At 43.9% G+C, this 25,036-nt stretch overlaps 5 protein-coding genes across 8 annotated transcripts in view; 2 read left to right on the plus strand and 3 right to left on the minus strand.

Moving 5' to 3' along the window:
- The window catches only part of sptbn4b (spectrin, beta, non-erythrocytic 4b), a 30,493-nt gene extending 30,174 nt beyond the window's left edge, over positions 1-319 (minus strand). For all 3 annotated transcript variants that reach the window (XM_078792762.1, XM_078792764.1, XM_078792761.1), the window contains exon 1: positions 56-319. The gene's annotated coding sequence lies outside the window, so the exon portion shown is untranslated. The remainder of the gene's footprint in view (positions 1-55) is intronic.
- Positions 320-859: 540 nt separating this feature from the next.
- blvrb (biliverdin reductase B) lies at positions 860-3,327 on the plus strand. Its single transcript, XM_058080857.2, has 5 exons — positions 860-1,070; positions 2,216-2,377; positions 2,476-2,565; positions 2,645-2,776; positions 2,933-3,327. The coding sequence occupies exons 1-5, from the start codon at positions 986-988 to the stop codon at positions 3,085-3,087; spliced, it is 624 nt and encodes a 207-aa protein (XP_057936840.2). The 5' UTR covers positions 860-985; the 3' UTR covers positions 3,088-3,327.
- Positions 3,328-4,037: 710 nt separating this feature from the next.
- Positions 4,038-7,473, plus strand: sertad3 (SERTA domain containing 3). Of its 2 annotated transcripts, none has more exons than XM_058080855.2 (2): positions 4,038-4,196; positions 5,796-7,473. In XM_058080855.2, exon 2 carries the CDS (start codon positions 5,803-5,805, stop codon positions 6,718-6,720), a length of 918 nt encoding a protein of 305 aa, XP_057936838.2. In that variant the 5' UTR covers positions 4,038-4,196; positions 5,796-5,802; the 3' UTR covers positions 6,721-7,473. The 2 variants fall into 2 exon arrangements, with proteins under 2 accessions (XP_057936838.2, XP_057936836.2); XM_058080853.2 differs by lacking the exon at positions 4,038-4,196 and adding an exon at positions 4,689-5,075.
- On the minus strand, positions 7,390-15,226 carry kcnk6 (potassium channel, subfamily K, member 6). The gene is made up of 3 exons (XM_058080856.2): positions 14,666-15,226; positions 11,694-12,086; positions 7,390-8,157 (listed from the first exon to the last, which is right to left on the minus strand). The coding sequence occupies exons 1-3, from the start codon at positions 14,979-14,981 to the stop codon at positions 7,907-7,909; spliced, it is 960 nt and encodes a 319-aa protein (XP_057936839.2). The 5' UTR covers positions 14,982-15,226; the 3' UTR covers positions 7,390-7,906.
- Positions 15,227-17,683: 2,457 nt separating this feature from the next.
- On the minus strand, positions 17,684-24,611 carry LOC131134446 (uncharacterized). The gene is made up of 6 exons (XM_078792984.1): positions 24,117-24,611; positions 21,566-23,361; positions 20,952-21,103; positions 20,140-20,264; positions 19,713-19,830; positions 17,684-18,447 (listed from the first exon to the last, which is right to left on the minus strand). The coding sequence occupies exons 2-6, from the start codon at positions 23,115-23,117 to the stop codon at positions 18,316-18,318; spliced, it is 2,079 nt and encodes a 692-aa protein (XP_078649110.1). The 5' UTR covers positions 23,118-23,361; positions 24,117-24,611; the 3' UTR covers positions 17,684-18,315.
- Between the last annotated feature and the right edge of the window lie 425 nt (positions 24,612-25,036).

The following is a 25,036-nucleotide window of genomic DNA, read 5'->3' on the forward strand; positions in this document are numbered from 1 at the left end:
TGACTTTGGCACTGAGAGAGGACGGGTCCGTTCGAAACCTCAATGTCCGTCTTACCTTCAAGCTTGTGCGCCAATGTTGAGTCGCTCCTCTCGCACCGGACGACGCCGAGGACGGAGGGTTTTGTCCCCTGGAGGAGAACGGCGCTCCGCTTTGGTCCCGGGCAGCGATCGAGTCCTTGACGCCGGCTGCTGCGCACAGGAACAGGACCGGCGAGTCGGTACCGTGGCACTGACGAGGCCGTCGAGGCGCCGGGAGGTGCTGCTGGTGCTGAGGAGGATGATGGTGATGTTACCACCTGACACAGGCTCCCCCTCCTCCTGCCCCTCCTCTCCGTGGAGATGCGGGAAATAGCAGCATCAGTGAGAGAGCGCCATTATTGAATGAGGCCACTGGGGGGCGCACTCACAACGAGTACCAGAAAAGACAGGCTGAAAAACATGACAATTTAATATCAGAAAATTACCTTTTTAATTTCAGAATTATAAACAAAACAGTATGCAAATAGTAGATATCAACCATGCATTTGATTTTATGTGTAATTTTCATTAGGATTTACATTTATTTCCATTCTTAACCACTTTTCAGTGAATTACTGAAAAGTACCTCCTATGGTTGAAAATACATACGTGAACATAATGAGCGAATTAAATTGCCTCCTTCTTGGATTACAATGGTACTTAAATGCAAATCCAAATGAATATAAAAACAATTTCGTGTCAAATATACATTACATATATTTAATAGTCTGTTCATATATTTGTCAGCCTATACATTTACAACTGACTAGTACGCCCATTTGAGAACCTGCAGTTTTAATATAAAAAGAGCTCTGTACCTTTAAATTGTCACAAAGGGGAGGGTGCTCGATGGGGGAGGGCCCTGATATGCGGAAGCGGCAGACTGAATTCTTGTTGTCACACTAATGTGACTTTTTAACAAGAAGACTTACACTCTGAGCTCACGGAACGATCTCATCCTCCGACAATGTCCGACTCGATTAAGAATGTCGCCGTTTTTGGAGCGACGGGAATGACCGGCCAGGCCACCGTTACCCTCGCGGCGGCTGCAGGTTAGAGATGACGTCACTGCTCCATGACATAACCGTAACGGAGGTTCTGGCGTGAGGGATCATTATTAATGGGCCAACTTAATTTTAATATTAAATCTTAATTTATGACGTTTTTATATCTATTCTTGCAACATAATTATACCGATTATGTAACTAATTAACTTCTATTCAGCTGTGAATAATAATTAGACGTACTGTACTTTTACAAATAAATTGTGATTAATCCTGTATTAATATACATCGAAAGACTGTTTAATATAACATTCAAAAGGGAAGCCTCAGCTCAAGCTGAAATAATACTTCCATAATAAGTAAATGAGTAGACCAGGGTTGTCCAAAGTGCGCCTGCGGGGGCCATTTACAGCCCATGCTTGTTGTTTCTATTGCACATTCTAAAAAAATAAACAAGAACATAAAAAAATGAAGAGTATTTTTGAAAGATAAAGACAAAATATTAAGACTAAAGTCATAATATTAAGAGAACAAAAATTGCATAGTGAAAATAATATAAACAAACAAATAATAAAGTTGCAATTTGTGGGAAATTATGTTGGAAAATGTACAAGGAAAAATATGAAATATTTCTTATAAAGTATTTTTTTAAAAGCAAAAAATTGCACTTTAAGGAGAAAATGTTAGTACTAACAACACATATATAGAAAATATAGGAAAACATATCGGCATATCTGCATGGATTGGTTTAAGAAAGGTAAAAGTGGGGACCCGCATCCTTTGATTTTGCAGTATGCTGCCCTGGAAAAGGTTTTGGACACCCCTAAATTAGACGAAGCAATGTTTTAATGATTTATCATTGTCCCTCTTTGCATGGGCTGAAAACCACTGAGTCACGTTAAGGCGTTTCAGGGTTTCAGCAGAGACGATAGCATCGATATTGGTTATCTTGGTCGTACAGGAGGGGGCGGAGTCACACTTACTGCTTGGTCTGGTTTGGTGCGTGCATACAAGTTGTCAGGTTCCACGGTGAAGCTGTGGTTTGTCAAAGAACACAAGCACAGTCTATGACGGCGGGTCCACACATCATGTATGACAATTTGGAAACCAATTTCTGCTCACAGGTTATAGAAATGATCTGTTCAAGGGTCAAACTGTCCCCATCACTGACCGGCTCTCTGCTCCCCCTGCAGGTTACAATGTGACAGTGCTTGTTCGGGACCCCGCCAGGCTACCCGCTGATCACAAGGCATCCAGGGTGGTGGTGGGGGACGTTGTCAATATGGACGATGTGAAAAAGACCATGGAGGGTCAGGATGCCGTTATCATTGTCCTGGGCACCAGGAGCGACCTGAGTGAGTTGCGTCAATAATATCCACCTAAAAAAGAAAAAAGTAAAAGAAAAGATAAATACGGATATAGCACACAAACAGTTTTGTTCTGTTCTGCTCAGGTGCGACCACCATGATGTCTGATGGTACCAAAAACATAGTGGAGGCCATGAAGGCTCGCGGCATCCGCAAAGTGGTCGGCTGTATGTCAGGTAGGGTGACACACAATCACCTGACTTCACTGCCACCCTCAACTTCCACTTATTTAACTCTCCTCCTTGTTCTCCACAGCCTTCCTGCTGTGGGATCGCGCCAAAGTCCCACCCCGTATGATTCCCCTCACGGAAGACCATGACAGGATGTACAATGTCCTCAAGTTGTCTGGTCTGGACTACGTGGCCGTTATGCCGCCTCACATTGCTGGTTGGTGGAGACTGAATATTGGATTTTGAGACATTTAAGCTCAATGAAAGATATGATAACCAATCGGTGCATATGGAAGAAACATAAACCAGTTCTCACCTCATCATGTGATCAAACTCCTGTAATGATCAACTTGTATTTTCCATCTCTGTGCAGGCGATCTTCCTCTGACAGAGCAATACTCAGCGACAGAGAACATGCTGAAAGGACGGGCCATCTCCAAACACGACCTTGGACACTTCTTCGTCAAATGTCTGTCCACCAGCGAGTGGGACGGCAAGGCAGTGGGCGTGTGGGGGGAGTACAAATAGTGCCGCTGTACTATGTTTTCTTACTTTCCTTTTTCCACCAAACACATGGGAGTGGGTGATGATGCAGCTTTTCAAGACAAAATGCATAAAAAGACAGTTTTTTTTCTAAAATGTATATCAAACCACATTTACACAGGAGACGTTTTAAAGAGATGCCAAACATGGCTTCCGCCACACATTGATTCCCACTTGGAAAGAATGATTTGTTTTGTGTCTCTGAAATAAATTTTGAGCAATCTGTGTGAGTTGTCCAAATGTATTCAAACCAAAACAAAGATATACTGTGCCTCCTGCAGACATAAGAGTGAATAAAGTGATAACTAGCCTTCCACTGCTGTCAGTAGCTTTGACACAATCTTTATTGCCCCCGATGGCAAGGATGTCACAAACAACTCCCAATTAACAAAAAACGCGTTTGTTGTAACGATCTTGAATTTGTTTCTCTTTGCTGTTATGCAGACCAGGCATAGCATTGTACAAAATTAGAGTGTCCTTTGACTCGAGCTGCGGGCTTCTTCACTTTTCCAAACTAAACACAAACTTCTCAGAGCATGACGATCAAACTTGGAGATTACTGTCACTTAACTTATTTTAGAAGACAACTTTTAGTGGTATCTGTGGTATTTTGTCGTTGTGCAACTCCCGCCAAACTGAAAAAGAACGCCCAGGAAGAAGGGCGAGTCACTTATACCGGAAATCTCAGTGTCGTAACTTCAGACTAATACCAGTGTCCAAGTGTGGGTTCGTTTCATATAATCATGATAGTTTTAAACAACGTTGCTATCATTTCACCACATTTAGAAACGCACGAACAATAATTTTTAAATGAAGTAGCCCAGTCTGTGGTTTATGATTTTATAATTATTTACTAACGTATACTGTTGTATAATTTTTAAAGGGGTTTGTGGTTTATTTTGAAGGCTTCTACAGGAAGCTAGTTTTATGTTTAACATCCGGTGTCGCAGTCAGTCTGTTTTTTTTCAAAGTTGACTCTGTGATTGGCTCGTCGGCTTTCATGTGGCAAAAGGTCGAGTAGTGGAATTTAAATTAGAACAGTCAACTTTTATTACCGTCGTGTGACTTTGTGGCAATTCCTACTTCGATATCAGGTAAGTTACCATAACATTTGCCTGTTTCATGTTTCGTTTCCTTTCGTCGTGTACACGGAAGACGTGTTCCCCATTTGCTGGTGGGTCAACGTGTACATGTGTTAAAGCAGATAACTATTGACAGCTATGGCGACCGATAGCAATATGCATTTCTGTCTATTACCTCAATGTCAGTACGTCATTAAATGATAACTTTGGACTATCACATTAAATAATATTCAGCCATGAAGCGGACGGGAGATGATGTCATCGTGTTGGAATTACAACTACTCGCCGTGCGTAATAACACTCTAGTTAATGCCATACAATCGCACCTACGTTGTGTTTATATATTTATGATCGAAACCAAGTGCACTTTATGGTTTGACAGCGTCCAAACCAATGTTTGTCATTAAAAAGCAACCGACGACTGCATGTTAAGATAATACTACTCTACCCAGTATGCACCTCGCCATGTAGCCACACCCCTATATTATCCACCGAGAAGCTCAAGTCTGTGATTTGCTGCTCAGCTCGGACATGAAAAAGACGCCACACATATTGACCAATCACATGCGACTTGAAGAGAAAAAAAACGCGAGCAATGGAAGGGGGAGGGGAAAAAACTCCCGTGGTTCAATTCAGGAGCAATTTCATTCGCGGAGGACACGACACATTACAAATAACGGGCGGGAGAAGGAAGGACGAAGGCAATCACACGATGGTGGAAGCATTTAAAATTTAAACAACTGTAACTGTTTTTTTACGACGACCTCTGCTTCGTGACAAAATATGACATTTTAACAAGCAGATCGAATAAGTCCAAGGGACGGCAAACAGTGAGACGGTTGATCAAAGCAGCCGTTGGAGTCGTCGAAGGGAAACGTATTCGACTATCAGGTCGGTTTTGCAAACGTTTACCTTAAAATGGCTCGTTATCACTGATCGGTTGCTGGCCCGCTTGTCTTCATGTGTGTGTTAGTGTTTAAACATCACGAGTTGTTTCGCGTGTTTACAGCTTAGATGCTCAATGGCCGCCTTTCCCTCCAAGAAGAAAGTAGAGGTGTTCCGTTGAGCTCAGGAATGTTAACATGGTTTAATCCCAGTCAAACAAACAGTGGTGAAAAAGGAGATTCCCCCCTCTGTTTAGACTTTTTTTATAGCAAAAACGTAAAATATATGCATTACGTTGGCGTTTCCACTTAAGCACGGGGGAGGGGCTTTAGCTAGCCATGTTAGCCTCCACTACGAACAGCAAGTGATTGATGTTGTTTCATCGGTTGTTTTGTAACAAAAAGTACAGAAACGACAACCATATGCATAACCGATTTAACGACGTTTTAAAAATAACATCCACGCGATTGTTGATACTTTTGGCCGCCATCTTGAATATGACTTCGGGATTCTTCGTCTTTTCGAGTCGTTGCTTTCCGAACCCCCCCTGGTCTGATGTGGTCTGCCGGCATGAACGTCATTCCGTCTGTTTTAGTTTGTATAGAACACAGGAAGAAGTAAGTTTAGGCACCAATAAACAAGTACTACTGAAGTACACTAACAGTGATTCAAGTATTGCTTATATGAAAAGTGTTTTGCTGTTCTTAACAACTTTATGTCTTGCAGTGTGAAGATGATTATGAAGACGCACAAGCGTAAACTCCAGCCGGAGGTTTCCGAGGAGGTTTCAGACAGGAGCAGCCTGGCCTGGGAGAGGCAGAGGCAGTTTGTCTTCAGTGTTTCCATGCACAAGTATCAGCGGGACCAAGAGACACCAGAGCCCAGCCTCAGGAGGTCCGTCTTGATCACCAACACGCTGCGGCAGATGGAAGCGTGTCAGGTGTCGTCTGTAGGTTTGGAGGTGCCTTTACCGCCTGTTGTACATGAGCCAAAGGAACAGCCAGGTGTCGCTGCGCACAACGACCTCCCATCTCCTACAAAATGCCAACGGGTGGCGCCCAATGGTGGCAAAAGTGCGTCATGTGTGGCATCGCCCCCTCTGTCTGCGGACGACGAGGATTGGAGTTCATTGGCCGCCGATCCAGATTTTTCCATTTCACCCACAATATCGACCATCCTCACTGGCCTGGAATCGACCCTCGACACTAGCACCCAGGCATGTCCACGGGCGGCCCTCAGGTCCTTGGAGAACCTGCCGGCCTCCCCCGATGCAGGAGTCTTCTGGCTGAAGCAGGTCAGAGGTCACGGGAGGTGCTGGGAGCAGCAGGAGGAGTTCATGGAGTGGGAGGCCAGCATGGAGGTGAGCAGCGCCAGCTACCTCAAGGACGTCATCGTGGAGGACATGTTCCAGGACATAGACACGTCCCAACTGGAGAGGGACATGGGAATACTTGGCCTGAGGGCCAGTGGAGCTGCATACCCTACCGCAGAGGATCTTCAGTGTCTGACTCCCCTGTCCTCCTCCACACATTCCCAGCCTCTCCCTCTCAACTACAACATGAAGGGCCTGCCATCCTTCTCCTCCTTCTCGGCTCACATGAGAGAAGGACTGGAGCTGGAGAATCTGATGACCACACTGGTGGAATCCTGAAATGTTACCAAGATGAGCTTTTGTGCAGCACAAAGTCGTCCTGGAGGAAAAACATGCAGGAATAAAACTGCATACATGATTTAAACGCTGCTAAGCAGCGACTCCATGCACAGGCAAGCAACTCGTATTCAATTGTTACCGATGCGATGTCTGTTTAAACACTAATGTTCTTCTGTGAAGAAAAGTTTAATCTTTCGTATTTATCAAGCAGTGTCACTCAATGTTGCTGAGAAGAAACCACATCGAACTGTGATAGACTAGTTAGTCCAAGTTTTTTATCTTGTTTATTTACTGTCGAGAGGCGGGCTCATATTGTTTTACTAAGTTCTCACGGAATGGACGCACCGTTGTTGTCAATAGGCATCACTGAGTGAGCTTCTCACTTTTGTCAGCTGACACAAAGTGTTAATGTTTACATTCATTGTTCCACAGCCTTTGTTCTCCCTGGTTAAAGCCTCCACATATTTATAACATGTTTTGTTGTTGACGTTTATCCATTTAGTCACTATGGCAGTTATTCCTTATTGTAATGGAGGACAAAAATGTTCACATTGTATTTACTCATCTCTTTAGAGATACTTTTTTCCACTTGTACTAATATTGATTATTAAAATGTCAATGACAATTTGAAGTTGTTTGTGCATCATTCAAGTGAATGAATTAATCGTATTCAGTGAGCAAACATTTTTATTTATGACATCACATCTACAACATTGAAAAGAACAAGGGGGTTATATTACATTAGGTTACAATCTCTTATTAAAACATGTAAACATTAAAGTGCTTCTCAAGTGTTCATTCCACACTTCTCAGCATCTTGGCCCTAAATCCACATCATTAAATTTGAATTGTCTCCCAATTCAAATTTCCAAATCAGGAGATGCAGTACATGCTATCAAACACCAGGGGGCAGCACCACATTCTGTCATTCCACTGCAGCTGTGGGGAGTCTTAGATAGCACCCTCCAAGTACAACAAAAATGTATTTTGACAGGCACATACGGTATATGAAAGACAAAAGTCATTTGGTGTGAGGCCATCCTGAGGCTGTGGAGTAAAGTGTAAAGTTCTCACCTCAATGAAGCGTAGACAGAAAAGTTCCAGTCAAGACTCCACATTCAGTGGCGTAGTCTCGCTTAGGTGGTGTCCATAGTCCTAGTTAGAGCTTCCCTCTCGTCTCCACGCCTCATCTGGTGCTGATGGAGTTGTAGGACGGCTGCGAGGCGGGCTCCAGATGCTCGCTGGCGGCCTGCTGCGTGTGTTGTGAGCGCTTCTGGTCGCCCTGCCGGTTCTCCATAATGGGTTCGCGGTCATCTTCCAGGTCAGACTCCTCGCAGCGCGGCAGCTGCAGGAAGGTGGTCAGGCCGTGCAGGTCGGACATTTTGTGAAAGGTGCGCAGCAGCAGGTACATCATCATTAAGCCTAGGAAGAGGTAGACTGTGGGAAAAGGGGAGGGGGGGCAGCAATGAAAGACAAATTAGGTCCAATTCTAAAAAAAAAAAGTATTAAAAAAAACACATGGTTTCCTGCATGCACTGACTTCACCCTGCACGTCAACGGTGAGGGATTATGACAGGAGCGTGAGAATGAACCGTAGTGAAGGATTAGGACTTTTCTCAGGGTTCTTAAAGGAACAGCGTCCTCAAATCAAAGCATCTTTCGAATAACTAACGTGGACAGTGCAAACTCCAAACTGCCGTCCCAAAGTATTTGCTCAACACAAACACTACGAGTTTGTGGCCTGGCCTGTCCTCATTCAGTTCAAATCTGTCCCCGCTCCTCCGAGTGTGTCCTAATCTCTCCTATGTGGCCTGCAGTGCTTGTCCAATTGCAGGATGGGGACTTTCAGTATTAAGTGTTGTTCTGCTCCCATTTCACAGCCTTTACTTTGCAGCACTATGAAAAAGAACGAAACAAAACATGTTACTTGTGACAGAATACAAATCAACAACAAACGAAACATATTCAAACAAATACGCTAGCTTGATGCTAATTTACATTGGAAATCCCATATGCGTGCTAGAACTTAGCATGAGCGATTTGCATGGTAATTTCAAAATACTTCCAAATACGACAATGAAGTAGACATTTAAATGTACAATCCGACGACTCCAAATCCGACGACTCCAAATTGTCCATAGGTATGAATGTGAGTGTGAATGGTTGTTTGTCTATATGTGCCCTGTGATTGGCTGGCGACCAGTCCGACCCCGCCTCTCGCCCGAAGACAGCTGGGATAGGCTCCAGCACCCCCGCGACCCTCGTGAGGAAAAAGCGGTAGAAAATGAATGAATGAATGTACAATCCAGATGATGCTAATTATTTTCTTTGGCTCAACAAGAGACATTGCACACCTCAAAATTTCTGTTGTTGTAGTTATGTACCAGTACCATGATGCCTCTCCAAGTCAATCTTGTTTACCAAGTTAGTGGTGAAGACAATAGTTTGTCATCATTCAGCTGACTGGATTAGTGGCAGTGAGTCCGAAACCGCAATGAAGAGTTTATTTTTGAGACAAAAAGCTCTTTCAGCGCTCTCGGATTCAATTAGAGAAGTTTGCCATGAAGACGATCATGTGATGCTCTGAAGAACAAAGACAGAGAGGGAACGCAGCGGTCACGCCTAACGGGAAGCACATGTGCAACCATCTGGATGGGGAAGCGACTACTTGTTTTGACAAACAACATCAGAGCTTTTGGGTTGTTAGCAGTAGTCGGATAACAATGGGCTACTAGCAAACCAGAGCAGGGGTGTCCAACCTTTATCCATTGGAGGACTTTTGTATTACAGCAACACCTACTGGCCTGGCATGCATATTACATGTTCCTACGTATTGGGAAAATGATCACCATTCATAATGAGCATCACAGTCTACATCTAATTGGAATTGGAATGGACAGGAGTGCCCCTCTACTTCCACTGTCATTAAAAAAAACACATTTTGTTTTGAAAGCCTGAGAGATTCCTCGTGTGGCTCATATTCTCTCCTCCTGCCGAACATCTCAGCAGCTATGTAGCGTGTCCGTGTGACGCTCCCCACCACGTGGTACTAAATACGCCATCTTCTCTCTGAATCATTATTACAGCCAATGATCATCCAATAGAACGGCACTAAACTGGATGTTTTCTGACTACTGGAAAAATTAGGACACCTTATGGTGTTTTCACTGTAAATGACATTTGTGGCGCCTCCTATGGGTTGTGCTTAACCAGACATTCACAATTCAGCATTTGCGGCCATGCAAATTTGCAGATTTTTTTCCTCACCTCACAGTGGACGATACCCCTTACATCCTAGAATGCCATCAACATGAAACTTTTATCACATCATTAAAAAAAAAGAAAAAAAACAATATTTTTTTGAGAATGAAGATAAAATGTAAGAAGTCATAATCCATCCCGCCATCTTCTATGCTTATCTTCATTAAACGATGCCACAGTTTCAGATTATGAGGTTTGCGCATTTGGAAGTGAGCCCTGAAAAAAGTTGGTAAAATGGTAAAACCGACCCTTTGTGATATCACAGAGGAGTGGACTTCCTTATGACTTCCTTATATGGGAGTGGTTGCAAGCCAGATAAGCTCTCTGCCCTCCTCATGGCGGTGGGCGGAATACATTAAAACAGACCGTTTTTGCAGGAAAAATCCAAAGAAATACAGCTGAATCGGTGCAGACTCTTGAAGAATTATAAAGCTTTATGTGCCGTTATTGTGTGTGGCTGCTCTGTAGGAGTCCAAAACTCAATACAAAGGGCGTAATAGATCTCCTTTAAGAGGGGGGGGGGGGGGGTGGGGGCAAGATTTCTTTTTTTTTTTTGAGCAACAAAAACAAAGAAGTTGCAATTTTAGCAAATTGAGGTTGGGGGAACATATTAAGTTGAAATATAAATTTATTTTTTTTTAAAAACAGTAAAAGTGGAAAAAAAACAAGCAAACAAAGTTCATTCATACTAATAATAAGCTTTGCCACTGACCGAGATGCAGGCTGATTTTTTTTGGCACACACACAACCACATTAGCATGCTAAACTAAGCTAACCCCAGTAGCTTTCATTCATGTTCAGCAAGTGGAGGTAGAAAAGTAGAAAGGAGAAGTAGAAAAGTTACATTGTGGGTGTGACCTAATTAATTGCAACAATTAATCCAAGAATAATCATATATCCAATTAATCAACAACTATTATGGTACTCGATTCATCATTTTTTTAATTTAAAAATGTAAATATCCTTTCATTATGTGAATATTTTTTAAATTTCCTTTAGTCATCCATGAAAGTAGAGCAAATGTATTTGTGTTCACACACATCAGCTTGGACTTTGGAAAAACAGTGATGGACATTTTGGCCTCTTTTCTGACACTCTGCGGACCAAACCATTCACTCATTCATTTGGACTCGGTCCGCAACAAATGTCACTGTAGTAGTCAGTCATGATTTTTTGTGTTTATGTTGGACTGGAGTGCAGACAAGATGAGATAATCCCCATTTCCCAGTAGTCCCAAATGCACCGCATGTTCTACTCATTTCCCCGCATTGCTGCAAGATTCAACGTGCCTAAGGATGCCCGACGCAATGGAACTGGAACCTTAGTTCAAAGGTCAAGCTTCCAAGCCAAGCGATGTTTTCCCGACACGGCTATGATATTTTTGACGAGTGTGTGCGAAGCAGCTACCTCCGTGCAGGAAGTGATCATGTGACACGGCTGCACGAACATGAAGTTAAGTCAGACAATCTTTAAAAGACCACATGATGCAACTATGACCTCATATGATTTCACAGAAGTTTTTTAGTCATCTTTGACCTAAAAGTGCTACTTTTAAAGGGTTTTGGCTCAAAATAAAAATGTTTGAGCGTATCGTGACAAAGCATTTGGTTGTCGTCGTTTGCTACTGTGGACTAAATTGCGCCAAACTATGACATGAGAGAAGATTCAGGTCTAAATCGGAAGGAGAAGGAGCAGGAGCGAGTGTCACTCACCCATGACAGTGATCTGGTACACCTCCTTGAGGTTCTGCTCAGGCTGCATGGCGGGGACAAAGTCTCCCAACCCGATGGTGCACAGCGAGATGAAGCAGAAATAGAAACCGTCCAGGAAGGACCATTTGCCTTCTACCACACTGAAGATGGCCGCCGGCGCCACAAAGAAGCACAGCACCACCAACACTAGCAGCAGCAGGAAATGAACGGCGGCAGCCGGCCGAGGCTTCAGGCCCAAACGCTGCAGGAGGCCGAGGGGGGCGAGGACCAGCGGGTACATCAACCTTTGGACGCAGGCCGTCAGCACCAGCATGGTGAACGGCACGCCGATCAGAGCATAGACGATGGAGAAGATCTTCCCCGTGTCGGACAGAGGAGCGGTTTGACCATAACCTGGAAACACCGAGAAGGAGATCCATGAAAACAACAATACTTCCTGGTTTTTAACTTCTTGACAGGCAGAACATTTAAACACAGCTGTCCGCACAGACACTCTTTGTCCTTACCACATCTTTATGGATCTTCGGAGGGCAAACCTAGCATGACCTAGTGGATGTAACACAAATGGCATGGTCACCATGAAGTCATGAACGCTCCGATATGCTTTTAGTCCAATCGGTCATACTTTTACGATGTATCAACAGATCATACTGCTTTTGGAACGACGACAAGAACATCACATGTATAATGCCAACATGGAAGCTACAAAAAATGGAGGAGGGAGCAGTTTCCAGTAGATTCAGTTCTGTGTTCAGCCACAGATTTGGCACTACCTGTTCACCCTCACTCATTACTTTTTCCCCCACACGCTTTGAACCAAGATGCGGCTAATTGATGGCTAAAAGAACTACAATTCCCATGATGCTCAGAGTGCCGAAACACAAAGTAAATCTAGTATCACATGTTTTTTTAAGTGTTATGCAGTAGAGGTCTACACGGAGCGGCTGGCCCCACGGCTGGCCGGACTCCTCGGCTAACGAGGCGGGGCGGGCTCAAGAAATCTCAAGAACATGGCCACAGCTATGGAATACTAAATATACTAAAAAAATATTGATAGCCTCATTTGTTTCTTGAAAGGTCACCTATATTGTCCATAATCATTCCTTATATCATCTTTTTCACACAATTTATACTATCTTGAGCTGAAAAGAGGTAATTTAATTTTTGCGCTTGTTGCCGCTCAAATCTCACCACGGCTGTGGACGGCTGTGGCTGTTGTGCCACGGCTGTGGGGCGGGGCGGCCAAGGAAAAGCACAGCCGTGTAGACCTCTATTATGCAGTGATCATGTTTTGATCTGACAAATCTTAAGTAAGTTTGATCACGTGTAGAATTACTACTGCTTGGATGCTGGGAACACCGAGTGGAGGTGTGTTTGTTTGCGTAAATATCCCGCGTTAGAACATGGATACCAGTGGCTTATAGACATTTCGGATAGTCCTACAGCCAAAATGACAATTTCAGGGCGTGGTACTAGCAGAGCTTCATTCAATACCACAAATTCAATCTGTCATCTGAGGACCAAACATCGGACACAAAACGAAAAGGCTGCTACTTGCAAAGCAACAAACTCTGGACTTCCAGAGAGAAAGGCAGTGTACGGCTGCGAGAAGATTCCAAGAAGAGGAGAAGGAACGACTCCTCGCTTGGCCTCGGGAAATGACGAGGCCCTCTGATATGAAGGAGTACATATAAGGACACTTGCTTGACCTTCCTACTTTGCCTACTTTCCATATCATTATTTACTTCTATTTGTGCTACTAGTGTGCAAATCAACAAGTCACTGAAACATGTGCATGACCAATAAACAAACAGGAAATTAACTATCCCAGCTACCCCGGACTGGTCCCTAGCCAATCACAGGTCATACATCCCATACTTTGCGTGGGAATGTTGTGGTGAACGTTCTACGCTCATACATAGTATCTCTGCAGTGGTTTGCTCTGCCAGACAAAGTTCTTTTCAGGCTCTTTTCCAAAGCCAAAGCTGATGTGTGACAATCTTGTTTTTGCCGGAAACACAAAGATAACAGCCTGCTTTCATGGATGATTAAGGAAGTTAAAGTAGTCACATTTGAGAGGCTGAAATCAGGAGATTTACAGTACATTTTTACACTAAATATTTCTCGATTAATTGGCTAATGGATTAATAATCAGATCCAAGCAGCAATTTCCCACATAATCTGTCTCATTGAACGCATCTAACGAGGTCTGACCAGGTTTAAGTGCCAGCAACAAGGGTGTGGCTGACATTTCTGTGAGAGCCAGACTACTGGAGAGTTGCGGTGATTAAGGTGATGAACACGAACAGGAGTATAAATTACGAGGTCACTGTATTATAAATGGGAAGCAAAAAATGTCAAACCTAAAACTTCAGACTTCAACTTCAGACCGGTCTTGTCCTTATCTGACACTTGCAAAACTCAAACTTTCTACCACCTCTATTGTTTCATACCATCACATCTGCTAGCAGGATGTTGACTTTGCCAGCGCACCAGTGTTTAAAGAGTGTAGGCTGGAGACCTCCTCCGTGTTTTTAATAACGTCAAACACAATTTTATACTCATTTCAGTATCATTTATATGTAAAACTAGCCAACAGTTTCATTAATGTGAGAAGGATTTGGAGAAGATATGGTTCAAAGTCATATTAGTGTGTAGAAATAAGTGGAAATTGAGATTTTAATTATCTTTCACTTGTATAAACTATTTTACCTTTAAAAGTCATATTAGTGTGTAAAAATAAGTGGAAATTGAGATTTTGTTAATTATCTTTCACTTGTTTAAACTATTTTACCATTAAAAGTCATATTAGTGTGTTAAAATAAGAAGAAATGGACACCATCTTCAAAGTTTTGGTGGATCAATTTCCTTTGTTTTTCAGTGTACCAAACAAAACTTCCACGTGTTAAGTGGACACCACAAAGCCGGCCTGGTTCTCCGTCTGGAACCCCAGCCTTTTTCTCCTCACTCACCCACGGTGGTGACCAGCGTGTTGGCGAAGAACATGGCCGAGGTCAGGTCCCAGTTGGACGGGCCGGAGGAGTTCCTGTGCACCGTGACGCCGTACCTGTTGGCGGACAGCACCTGGGACACGAAGAGCTCCAGGTCGGCGGCGGAGACGCAGCTATGGTTGAGGAAGCTCCGCTTGAGGGCGTCCAAGTCGCGGCGCAGCTCCTCCTCGACCGGCCGCTCGATGCTGGAGAAGACCAGAGCTCCGAAGAGGAGGTAGGTGAAGTAGAAGAGGACGAAGCCGGTGAGCAGCAGCCAGGACCTGCCGAGGGAATCCATGTCTGCCGTTGCCGCTGTTGGGGAGCCCCTGCCGTGTCAAGTCAGTATCCCTAAGAGAAAGTGTGTCCCCTTCCGCGGGAGTGCTTACGGCTGTGGGGGGCGGAGCTTACTTTTCTTGCTTTGATATGACCCTATCGATCTAAAAAATGTGGACTCTTACGATCATGCTTTGATTGTCAAATCATTGTAATACGATACATTTGAATCATTTGGATGATTCTGAATCATTCTGAACACTACGTGTCGCCCAAGTTAATATATAGTGTCCTAGCCAACAGGATTCTGCTCGACGAACCCTCCACGTAACTTTGAGGGGGTCGAACTCGGAGAACTTGACGCCCATCTCGGCCCCCATCATCCTCCACCCACCATCCGCGTTCGGTGGCCGATACAGCAACACTGTGGTATCGACTGCACAACGTGTACTGTACAAACAGAGCCGGTATTGACGATACCGATACTCGTTACTTGGACTTTTTCCATGTGGTTGGAAAGACGAGTTATGGTTAGCATGTCAATTGTTGTCCGGATGATCATCTCAATAAAGCACAGGGTGAAGAGTTTAAGCAAACACAACATCATGCTATCAATATTTATGTCAACCCATCCTCCCCTCGTGCTCAGTCCCGGAGGTGATATCCTGGATCCTGTTAGACCTCCTCACTACGCTCAACTCTTGCCAACACTTGAGACTAATAAAACAACAATTTACATAACTTGAATGTCGCTTTGTCTACATTGCTCATCCGGATTTCAAAATAAAAATAAAGTGCTTCTTGCACACTTACTTAATTAGGCACACCTGCACAATGACCTTTAATACAAAACCCTGTTTTGACATTTCTCAAACAGATTTCAAAATAAAAGTGGTTTTGGACACTTCATTAGGCACATCTGCAGTTTGACTTTCCATACAAAACGAAATAACTTTTAATGCTGTCTATTTTACATTTCTCAACTAAATATTAAAATAAAAGTGTACTTGGACACTTCAATAGGCACACTTGCACTATGACTTCCCATACAAAACAAATATATATATACGTTGAATGCTGTTTACTTAATAATTCTCACCCGGATTTAAAAAAAAATAAAATTGTACATGGACACTTCAATAGGCACACACACAATGACTTCCCAAGCAAAACGTGAAAAAGAACTTGGCACGCTGTTTTCTCTACCAGATTTCAAAATACAAGAGCACAAGGGTACCTCATTAGGCACACCTGCACTTTGACTCCCCATATATAATTTATAAAATAACTTTTTAATGCTGTTTTCTCACCCGGATTTCAAAATAAACGAGCACAAGGGCACCTCATTAGGCACACCTGCACTTTGACTCCCCATACACAATTAAAAAAATAACTTTTTAATGCTGTTTTCTCACCCAGATTTCAAAATAAAAGCGCAATAAGACACTTAATTAAGCACACCTGCATTTTGATTTCCCATACACAATAAAAACATAACTTTTTAATGCTGTTTTTTTTGCTCACCTGGATTTCAAAAATAAAAGTGCAAGTAGACACTTCATTCACTTCATCACAGGCACACCCGCCCTTTGAATTTCCATACAATACAAAAAATAACTTTTAATGTTGTTTTTAAGAAATGTTTTTTCCTGGATTTCAACATAAAAGTGTGGAGTGGACGCTTCTTTGGGCACATCTGCACAGTAACCTCTATATAATAAAAAAAAAGATGAATGCTGCTTTCGATATTTTTTTTACCTGAGTTTTCAAAATAGTGGTTAGAAGACAATTAATTAGGCACACCTGCACATTGAGGTCCAATAAAAAAACGTTTTTAAACGTTGTCTCCTGGATTTCAAAGTAAAAGTACAACACACCTGCTCAAAAGTATTTTTTCATGCTGTTTTTAACATGTGTTTTCAAAATAAAAGTGCTTATGGACCCTTCATTAGGCACACCTCTATTTCTAATTCCAATACATTGTTCTCCAAAGGACATTGAATCCTGTTATACATTTATCACATGGGTTTTGAAATAAAAATATGCAGACACATCACTACACTGCTGGCTGCTAGATGGATCTTGTAGATATTTTTACATAGTTTTCAAAATAAAGGTACTCATGGATACTTTATTATAGGCACACATTCACAATGAAATGTTGTTTCACATTTCTCAACTGGATTTCAAAATAAAAGTGCTTATGGACACAGTTAGCGACACGTGCATAATGACTTCCTAAGAGCATATTATGATTGTTGTGAACATATGCACAATTGTCCCCCCTCCTCCCTTCTATTTATACGTTTTCTGCTTCTGCAAGCAAACCTGAGGGTCTCTGACGTGCTGTACTTAAAAAAAAAAGTTGTTTTTGTTCTCTCAAGAATGAAAATATCCTCCTGCTGCACTGACTCAGCAAAATAACCTACTTAACTCTTTCATCGCTGAGCAAGAGGATTTTAAAAGTTAGTTTTGAGGAAGCACACACACACAAGCGCACACACGTCCCTGCATGCAGTTATCCCGTAGCCTGGGGTTGCAATGTAGTGTAAACAGTAAACAGTATTAATAAGAGTGTAAATGTGACTCTAGGGGTGTTATTTCATGTCTAGAGGGCCCCAATGTTTAATAAAAATATTTAGACAGTGATACACAGGTTTTCTGTGCCCTAGGACGTATTAATGGAAGTTCACTTATTACGATTAATGATGGCTGACAAGGAAAATGAAAGAGTCCATCACGAGGCTGAGCAGTGTCAATGTATTTATTGATTGATTTATCCATTCATTTATCTCCTAATTCCTTCCTGGTCAGCACACGTGACAAAAACGTACAAACACAAAGCAGTGAAACATGGGAGTGATCAACGAGCTGTTACCATTGCGACGCTATTTGATTGACAGCTCGGAGATGACAACATAGAAGGAGTGGAGCCGCGCAGAGAATCCGGGCCGTCAACATTTGCATTTGAAAATAGAGTGGAGGAGGCCACTTCCTGCTTGGCTGACCTTGTAAACATCAGCGACCTCTGAGGCCTTTCATGTTGGCACTGACTGGAAGAAGAAGAAAAACACATAAAAGAGGCTGTCATCGGCGTGTGACTCGGATCATGTGGCACGCTGCACTTCAGCGCCATCTGCTGTACATCAGCAACAATGCAGCTGTGATTTGACATGCAACACGTCCCTGAAAAAAACGTTATTGTTCTTCCAGTGTCAAATAAAATAGTGCAGGTCATCTCTTATTATTAAATGTTCCGACAGCTTTAAAAAAAAAAGATGCCAAATCAAATCCCAAACTAAAGCAAGTTGAAGTGAGCGTCAACTTCCTGAAAGAAGTGTCAAGGTGTGTCAAGGAGGTCAGTCAGTGATGCTTCTATTGTGGTCACACGACAGCCGTCGCTTGGCAACCGCTTTGTGGGCGTGCTGGTTGGCTGAGTGGAGGCCGGGGGAGGGACGGCGATTGGTCCACCAGGGGACTGGTCTGCCATCCTGCAAGGACAATATTAAAGGATTGTTGTGGACTACAGTATATGGACACAGCGCCTAATCAATAAATGTACCAATCTCACTTTACAATAAGGTACACAAAAATACAGTAGTTACTGAGGAACTAATGAGGAACTAATTATTAAGGCAGATTCTTAGAGTAGTTATTGAGGAACTAATGAAGAACTAATGACAAACTCACGAGTGGAGATACAAAGGAACTAAGGCACATACATTTAGAGTAGTTACTGAGTAACTAATGAAGACTTACCGAGGAACTAATGACTAAGGCACATCAATTTAGAGTAGTTATTGAGGACCTAATGAAGAATTAGTGACAAACTAATGAGTAGAGTAGTTACGGAGGAGCTACGGCACATACTTTTAAAGTACTTATTGAGGGACTAATGAGTAGTTACAAAGAAACTAAGGCACATTTAGAGTTGTTACTGAGGAACTGTTGAACAACTAATAAGAAAGTAATGACTAAGGTGCAGATTTAGAGTAGTTAATGAGGGACTAATTACAAACTAATGAGTAGTTACAAAGAAACTAAGCACATACATTTAGGGTAGTTACTGAGCAACTGTTGAACAACTAATAAGGAACTAATGACTAAGGTGCAAATTTAGAGTAGTTCATGAGTTACTAATGAAGAACTAATGACAAAACTAATGAGTAGAGAGTTACAAATAAACTAAGGCACATACATACATCTAAGAGTAGTTACTGAGGAACTACTGAGGAACTAATGACTAAGGCACATACATTTAGAGTAGTTATTGAAGAACTAATGTGGAACTAATGAGTAGTTGCAAAGGAACTAAGGTTCATACATTTGGAGTGGTTACTGAAAAACTAGTGAAGAACATATTTAGAGTAGTTATTGAAGAACTAATGAAAAAGTAATGACAAACTAATGAGTAGATTAGTTATGGAGGAACTAAAGCAAATAAATTTAGAGTAATTGCTGACAAACCACTGAAAAACTAATGAGGAAGTCATGACTAAGGCACATCAATTTGGAGTAGTTATTGTGGAACTAATTAACTTTTCCCCAAACAAATGTGTTGAGTAGTTATGGAAGAACTAAGGCACATTTAGGAGTAGTTACTGAGGAACTAATAAAGAACTAATGAGAAACTAATAAGTAATGGTTAGCGTAGGTTTGTTCCTCATCCACTACTGTCATTTTGTCCATAAAGGCACGCCTGGAGGAGTTCAGTGTGGAAAAACTGCAAAAATAAAGTTTTTTAAAGGAGGCTCACTGTGCTGGGCTGCTCCACGTGTAAGGACTGCAACAACAGGTCACATGACACGCCACCACTTCCTAGTTTGTATCTGTGGACGATCATTTTGCTGAGATCATGGAAGCCATCCAGAAGCCTGCAGAGTCCAGATTCCATATGTAGTGAAGGATGAAAAGACATTTTGATGAATTTCTTGACCAAAGTAGCAATGAGTTGCTGCATTGAGCACAGGTTTTTTTTTTTTTTTTAATGGCGCAGTTCACCGTGTTGGCCACACGATGGAAACATTTCACAACTACGTGAACAAACATCTGATTTAACGGTATAGGTTTTGCTTCACTGAGGCAAAATAAAGGAATTAGTTAGATTAGTAAGATTAGCAGATTAGCAGATTAAAGCAAAAAAAAAAAAGGAAATGTTCTCAACACAACAACATTTGACTCACCGCTGCTCCTGACCGCTGCTTCTTTCTCCCAGGAGCTGCGTCAATGTGGGAATAACCTCAGGGTCACCGGGGTCACAGGATGGTAGGTCGGGCAGTGAGGGGAATGCTGACGTAAAGAGACCCGCCTTTAGGGGAGAAATAAATACGTTAATAGACATAAAACTTTTTTATTGGACATGATTGGGCTGTGCTGGTGTTCCCAATGAAATGTCTGAATGTTGACTTATAGATATTAATAAAATATTGATATAATAATAATAATACATTTTGTCACTGTATCGTTATGTTGCTTTTCATTTGCATGTGGCTTTCGGTGCACAGGAGACTGAACCACCTGATAAAGAAGCCCAGCTCTGTCCTGCGGTGTCTCCTGGAACAGGTGGAGGAGGTGTGCAAGAGGAGGATGACAGCCAAGCTGTCCTCCGTGATGAATAAAAACTCCCACCCACTCCAACACCCACTCACTGCACTAAGGAGCTCCACTGGTGACAAGCTGACTGTGAAGGAGAGATATTGCTTTCCTTCCTGCAGCTGCCAGACTTTATCATAAAAAGTGCTCCAAAAAAATCTGTACAATAACCGTGCAATAAACCTTGGCCGAAAAGTGCTCCAAAAAATTCTGTACAATAACTGTGCAATGAACCTGTGACTTGGTCAACATCTATACTGTATATAGTGTCGATGTTGTATGCTGTATACAGTGTATACCACAGTGAGCAGCCCGGTTGTCCTGGGCGTGTCCCTACAGTGTGGGCGTGGCCTTGTTTTCGGGTGATTGACATGTATTCATGTTTGTCAAGCCAAGTCCTTACCAGATTGTCGTGGTTTCTCCTCTCCTCCTCAGGCCACCACTGTCCCGCCACGTCCTGACCCTCAACCTGAGGAAAGGCGGTCCAGGCGTCACCTGACTGCTGGCTCGGGCTTCCTGTCCAGGTGGTCTTCCAGTCACATGACTCCTCCAATGCTGTTAAAAACACACAAAGATGGAGACAGGGATTTTCACTGAAAGTAATCATCTTAATTCTTCACCTTAGTAGGACATCTTGGACACTTGTTGGCTTTGTGGGAACAAGAACGGACACAAGTGGACACAAATCCTCCATAGACAAACTCCTAAATCTCCTAGAAGGTCTTCCCAGAAGACTGGAAGCTGTTCTTCACTTTTTCATTCCGGGTATGAACGTTTCATTAAAAAAAAATCCCATCTTAATCCCAGCCAACATGGTAGAATCATTCCAAAAATGTTATTAGGCGGATAAAAAGAGAGGATGTAAATAAGAGAGTAATCCCCGGCTCAGCCTCACGCTGGAAAAGCACCCCTGAGGCATGGGAATGTTGTGTGTTTGTATTGTGTACGCTAGTGAGACATTTTATATTATTATATTTAAGTGTACCTAATGAAGTGGCCAAAGACAGAAGCACTCACCAACTGAGCTCCCACAAGGCACTGGGGCAGACATGCCGACGCCCTCGCTCCACAGTGCTCCTCCCTCTGCCTGCATGAAAACTCCAAAGTCATCTTCCTCCTCCTCATCCTCGCTGTGCTTCTCCTCCCGGCGCTCCAGCTTTCTCCCGTCTGGGCCCCTGACTTCTTCTTCTGCGTCCACGCGGGGCAGAGTAGTTGCCATGGTGCCCGTGGGGTGCATGGAGGGGGCAGGATTATGCAGGCGCGGAGCAACAGGAGAGGCTCCGCCCTCTTTTCTCTCCTTAAGTGTCCAATCAGCTTCCGAAACGTCATCATCACCTCTCTGTTTTTCCAAAGGTGAAAGTTCCCTTTCAAGATGGCCGTTGTTGTCCACATGTCCTTGTGTTGTGTTCAACTTCACAGTACGCTCCAGCTCGGCGTTCCCCTGCACCCTCTCGACCTGGGAAACTGCACTTTCAGATTTGCTGGTGCTGCCCCCTGCAGGATGGGAGGGCTCGGTGTGTTGGCATGTGACTTCACTTCCTTCCACTTCTCCTGCAGGAAGGATGACGTCCTGGTTTTCCCTTTTCATGTTTGAGTCCTTGCTGCCTCCCCATTCCTTGTGAGAGTGAATAGATTCCAGGTCAGGGTTGGGCCCCTCCAAAGTGTCACTCCTACACAACGAGTCCTCCTCCTTCTCTTCCCGCTGCTTCTTCATGGCCGTCTTCTCCTGGCTCAGCCTTGTCGGAATGCCTCCGCTCAGCCTGTCCTCTTCCAGCTGAGTGCTGGAATCATGTTGACAGAATCCAGGACTCCCTGGCTGTCCTTCACTGTCCCGACAGCCTTCCCCGTCATGTTGCTGGGGGCCGGGAAGGCGCTCCAGGCCCACTTCCTGTTTCTTTGCAGCTTCCTCCTCAGGCTCCTCCCCGTTGCCTCCCTTCTCTCGGCCAGCGGCGTGACCAGACTTCCTCCATCTCCGGCCTGACCGCACTCGACCTCTGACTGCACTTGACGTCTCCGTTTGAAGAGTGGAAGCGTCGTCCCTCCTCACTGCCCCCGACTTCCCTCTCAGCCAGCCCCCCGCCCCAGTCGTCCCACCGGATGAGGGCTTGGCTGTGGAGTACAAACAACTTCCTTTGTCGTTGCGGACAAAGAGACACTGAGTCTGCGTCTTCCCGTTGCCTTCAGACGTCTTCAGGGTGGCCACGGTCACCAGAGCGCCGATTCCCGCCTGTCTGGCGTCCAGGGGGAGGCCGTAACCCGTGCGGCCCCACCCCCTGTTCAGGTGGACGTCCGCCGGCCTTGAACAGGAAGTCCTCAGGCCGGCAGGTGGTGTCGCCGGTGCTCGTCCACCCCCTACTGGAGCGCCACCCTTTTGGCGGTTCTTGGAACACAGTGCCCACGCTCTCAGCCCCCGGATGAGTGGCAGGTCACCCAGGCCCAGCTCCAGCCTGCTGGGGAGGGGCAGGGAGGCGGAGGAGCACTTGAGAGGGGCCTCGCAGGAGGAACTGCTGAGGCAGGGGTAGTTGTTGTTGTTGTTGTGCTGCAACATGGTGCTCCACCTGGGACGCATTTGGATGTGATGAATCTGACGACACAATCGAACCTCACTTCCTGTGTGAGCCAAAACACCCGAAGGTCATCGCTGTATAACAAAGTAATTCAAATTGTTTCCAGAGGGGGCAGCATTGCTCGCCTTTGCTCATCCATCAAATTGCAATAACAACACCTCCTATGCTTCGCCCCCCGTGGGCCTCCACTGGATGATGAGAGGAAGTTTGATGATTCAAACATCCACTGACGTCTTTTCCAACAACCTGCAGAGACAAAATACAACATTTAGACCAGCTCTGCTGTACATGAAGTGACTTACTGTTGAAGACAACATAATCATTTCATATGAGAAAGAGATGACTGTGGCATACATAGACCTCCAACAAGGCCGGTCTAATCATGCCATGCAGTACCACTCGAGTCCTATAGATGGCAGCAATGCACATTACTAAGTGTGTGCCGACAGTTTCATCTACTGGATGTGGTGGGTTACTAAATATTTAATTATTTCCGCACATATATCCAGATGTGTCCCAAAACATGAAGACCTTTTCCGTGTGACATGTGACACCCCTCAACATGCTTTTTAAAAATAATTATGTTACCTAACAGAACTTACCTAGTAGTGAGGCCGACTTCTGATTCACACTGTCAGAGTTCTTCATCAACTATTTTATTTGCTACAGCACAATATCAAAACACTGTATTTGAACTCCCTCATTAAAGCAGTCAAGACTAAAAAAAAATATATTGTTAGATTAATACTTAAACATGAGTGTAGAATTATATGGTGTACCTACTGATGTGGTCAGGTGTGTACATTTAACAAGTGTGCTAAAAAAGATTTGTCCTAGAATGTAACAAACACACTGATGTAAAGATACAGGGCAGTGACGCCATACTTCTTGCGTAAAACGCATTTGGGCCGTCACGCTCGCTCGTGCACGTCACGTCATTAAACACAGAACACCTGCCAACACATCAGGATTAAAAAGAGGAATTAAAAAACAATCCTTACCTCATCAAAAGCTTGAATAATCTCCACAGTACGACCCCCACCCGCCCCCCCCACCTTGTCCTCGGTGTTGATTTACAGGCGGAAGCTGATCATCACCATCCTCATCCTCAATGGGCCTTCAGCACCACACATCCACCAAAGAAATGTGGACATCCACTCCACTCCACGCTGCTGAAAATAGACACGACGGCACAAAGACGTCTCCCCCCCCACTCTCTCGGCGTCGTCAGCTTGCCCCCCCTTCCGCCACTGCGGCCATTGCGCATCATCTGCGACGCACTGATGATGCTGATGATGCCTCCGTGGACATGCAGCCCACTACACTCTATGAGGGCCCACCAGTGCCTCCCCCACCACCACCCCCACCCCACGGCACGGCGGTAGGAGGAGTTGCCAGGGCTGGAGGAGGAGTCACTCGATTGACGTTAGCGCTCCACAGGAAGCAGTATCTCACCGAGTCCAGCAGATGGCACTATTTCCCCTTTCTCTATTACAGTGGAACCCGCTTAATGGGCACCACACACACGAGGCGACAAACTATAGACTATTGGCGAAACTCGGAGCAAACCACGGGAGGTAACGAGCTACACGGGTGAGCGACATCTTCACATCCATAGGGAATTATACGGGTTTCCCACGGTTTGATTGGCTGTCAAATTTTGGGATATCAAAGTAGTTCAGAGTAGGAAAATCTACCGGTGTTGATCGAGGACTCTTGCTAGTACCAGATCTTGCTAGTATTGAAGATAAACTTACATAAATGTCCGTGTAAATGTATGTAAATTTACCAGAAATGTTTACTCTGGCGCCAACGAATTCCCAAGCCGCTGCTTTTTTCTTTATATCGCTATATTCTTTTTTTTTTAGAAATGTCAAATAGCTTCAGGAAAACCAACATGGCAAGTATAGCTACTGATTAG

Source organism: Doryrhamphus excisus, linkage group LG8 (assembly GCF_037039965.1).
Source record: "Doryrhamphus excisus strain RoL-2023G ecotype Guam linkage group LG8, RoL_Dexc_Guam_v1.1, whole genome shotgun sequence".
In the NCBI taxonomy this organism is placed as follows: domain Eukaryota; kingdom Metazoa; phylum Chordata; class Actinopteri; order Syngnathiformes; family Syngnathidae; genus Doryrhamphus; species Doryrhamphus excisus.

What these genes read in the sequence shown, in the direction of transcription:
- blvrb (XM_058080857.2), top strand. Translation starts at nt 986, where the DNA reads ATGTCCGACTCGATTAAGAATGTCGCCGTTTTTGGAGCGACGGGAATG. An exon ending in AGTGGTCGGCTGTATGTCAG is followed by an intron (nt 2,566 to 2,644) that starts GTAGGGTGACAC and finishes TGTTCTCCACAG; the next exon opens with CCTTCCTGCTGTGGGATCGC. An exon ending in TATGCCGCCTCACATTGCTG is followed by an intron (nt 2,777 to 2,932) that starts GTTGGTGGAGAC and finishes ATCTCTGTGCAG; the next exon opens with GCGATCTTCCTCTGACAGAG.
- sertad3 (XM_058080855.2), top strand. Translation starts at nt 5,803, where the DNA reads ATGATTATGAAGACGCACAAGCGTAAACTCCAGCCGGAGGTTTCCGAG.
- kcnk6 (XM_058080856.2), bottom strand. Translation starts at nt 14,981, where the DNA reads ATGGATTCCCTCGGCAGGTCCTGGCTGCTGCTCACCGGCTTCGTCCTC. An exon ending in CACGCTGGTCACCACCGTGG is followed by an intron (nt 12,087 to 14,665) that starts GTGAGTGAGGAG and finishes CGGTGTTTCCAG; the next exon opens with GTTATGGTCAAACCGCTCCT. An exon ending in GTACCAGATCACTGTCATGG is followed by an intron (nt 8,158 to 11,693) that starts GTGAGTGACACT and finishes CTTTTCCCACAG; the next exon opens with TCTACCTCTTCCTAGGCTTA.
- LOC131134446 (XM_078792984.1), bottom strand. Translation starts at nt 23,117, where the DNA reads ATGCGTCCCAGGTGGAGCACCATGTTGCAGCACAACAACAACAACAAC. An exon ending in GCCTTGTGGGAGCTCAGTTG is followed by an intron (nt 21,104 to 21,565) that starts GTGAGTGCTTCT and finishes TGTTTTTAACAG; the next exon opens with CATTGGAGGAGTCATGTGAC. An exon ending in ACGTGGAGCAGCCCAGCACA is followed by an intron (nt 18,448 to 19,712) that starts GTGAGCCTCCTT and finishes TTGTCCTTGCAG; the next exon opens with GATGGCAGACCAGTCCCCTG.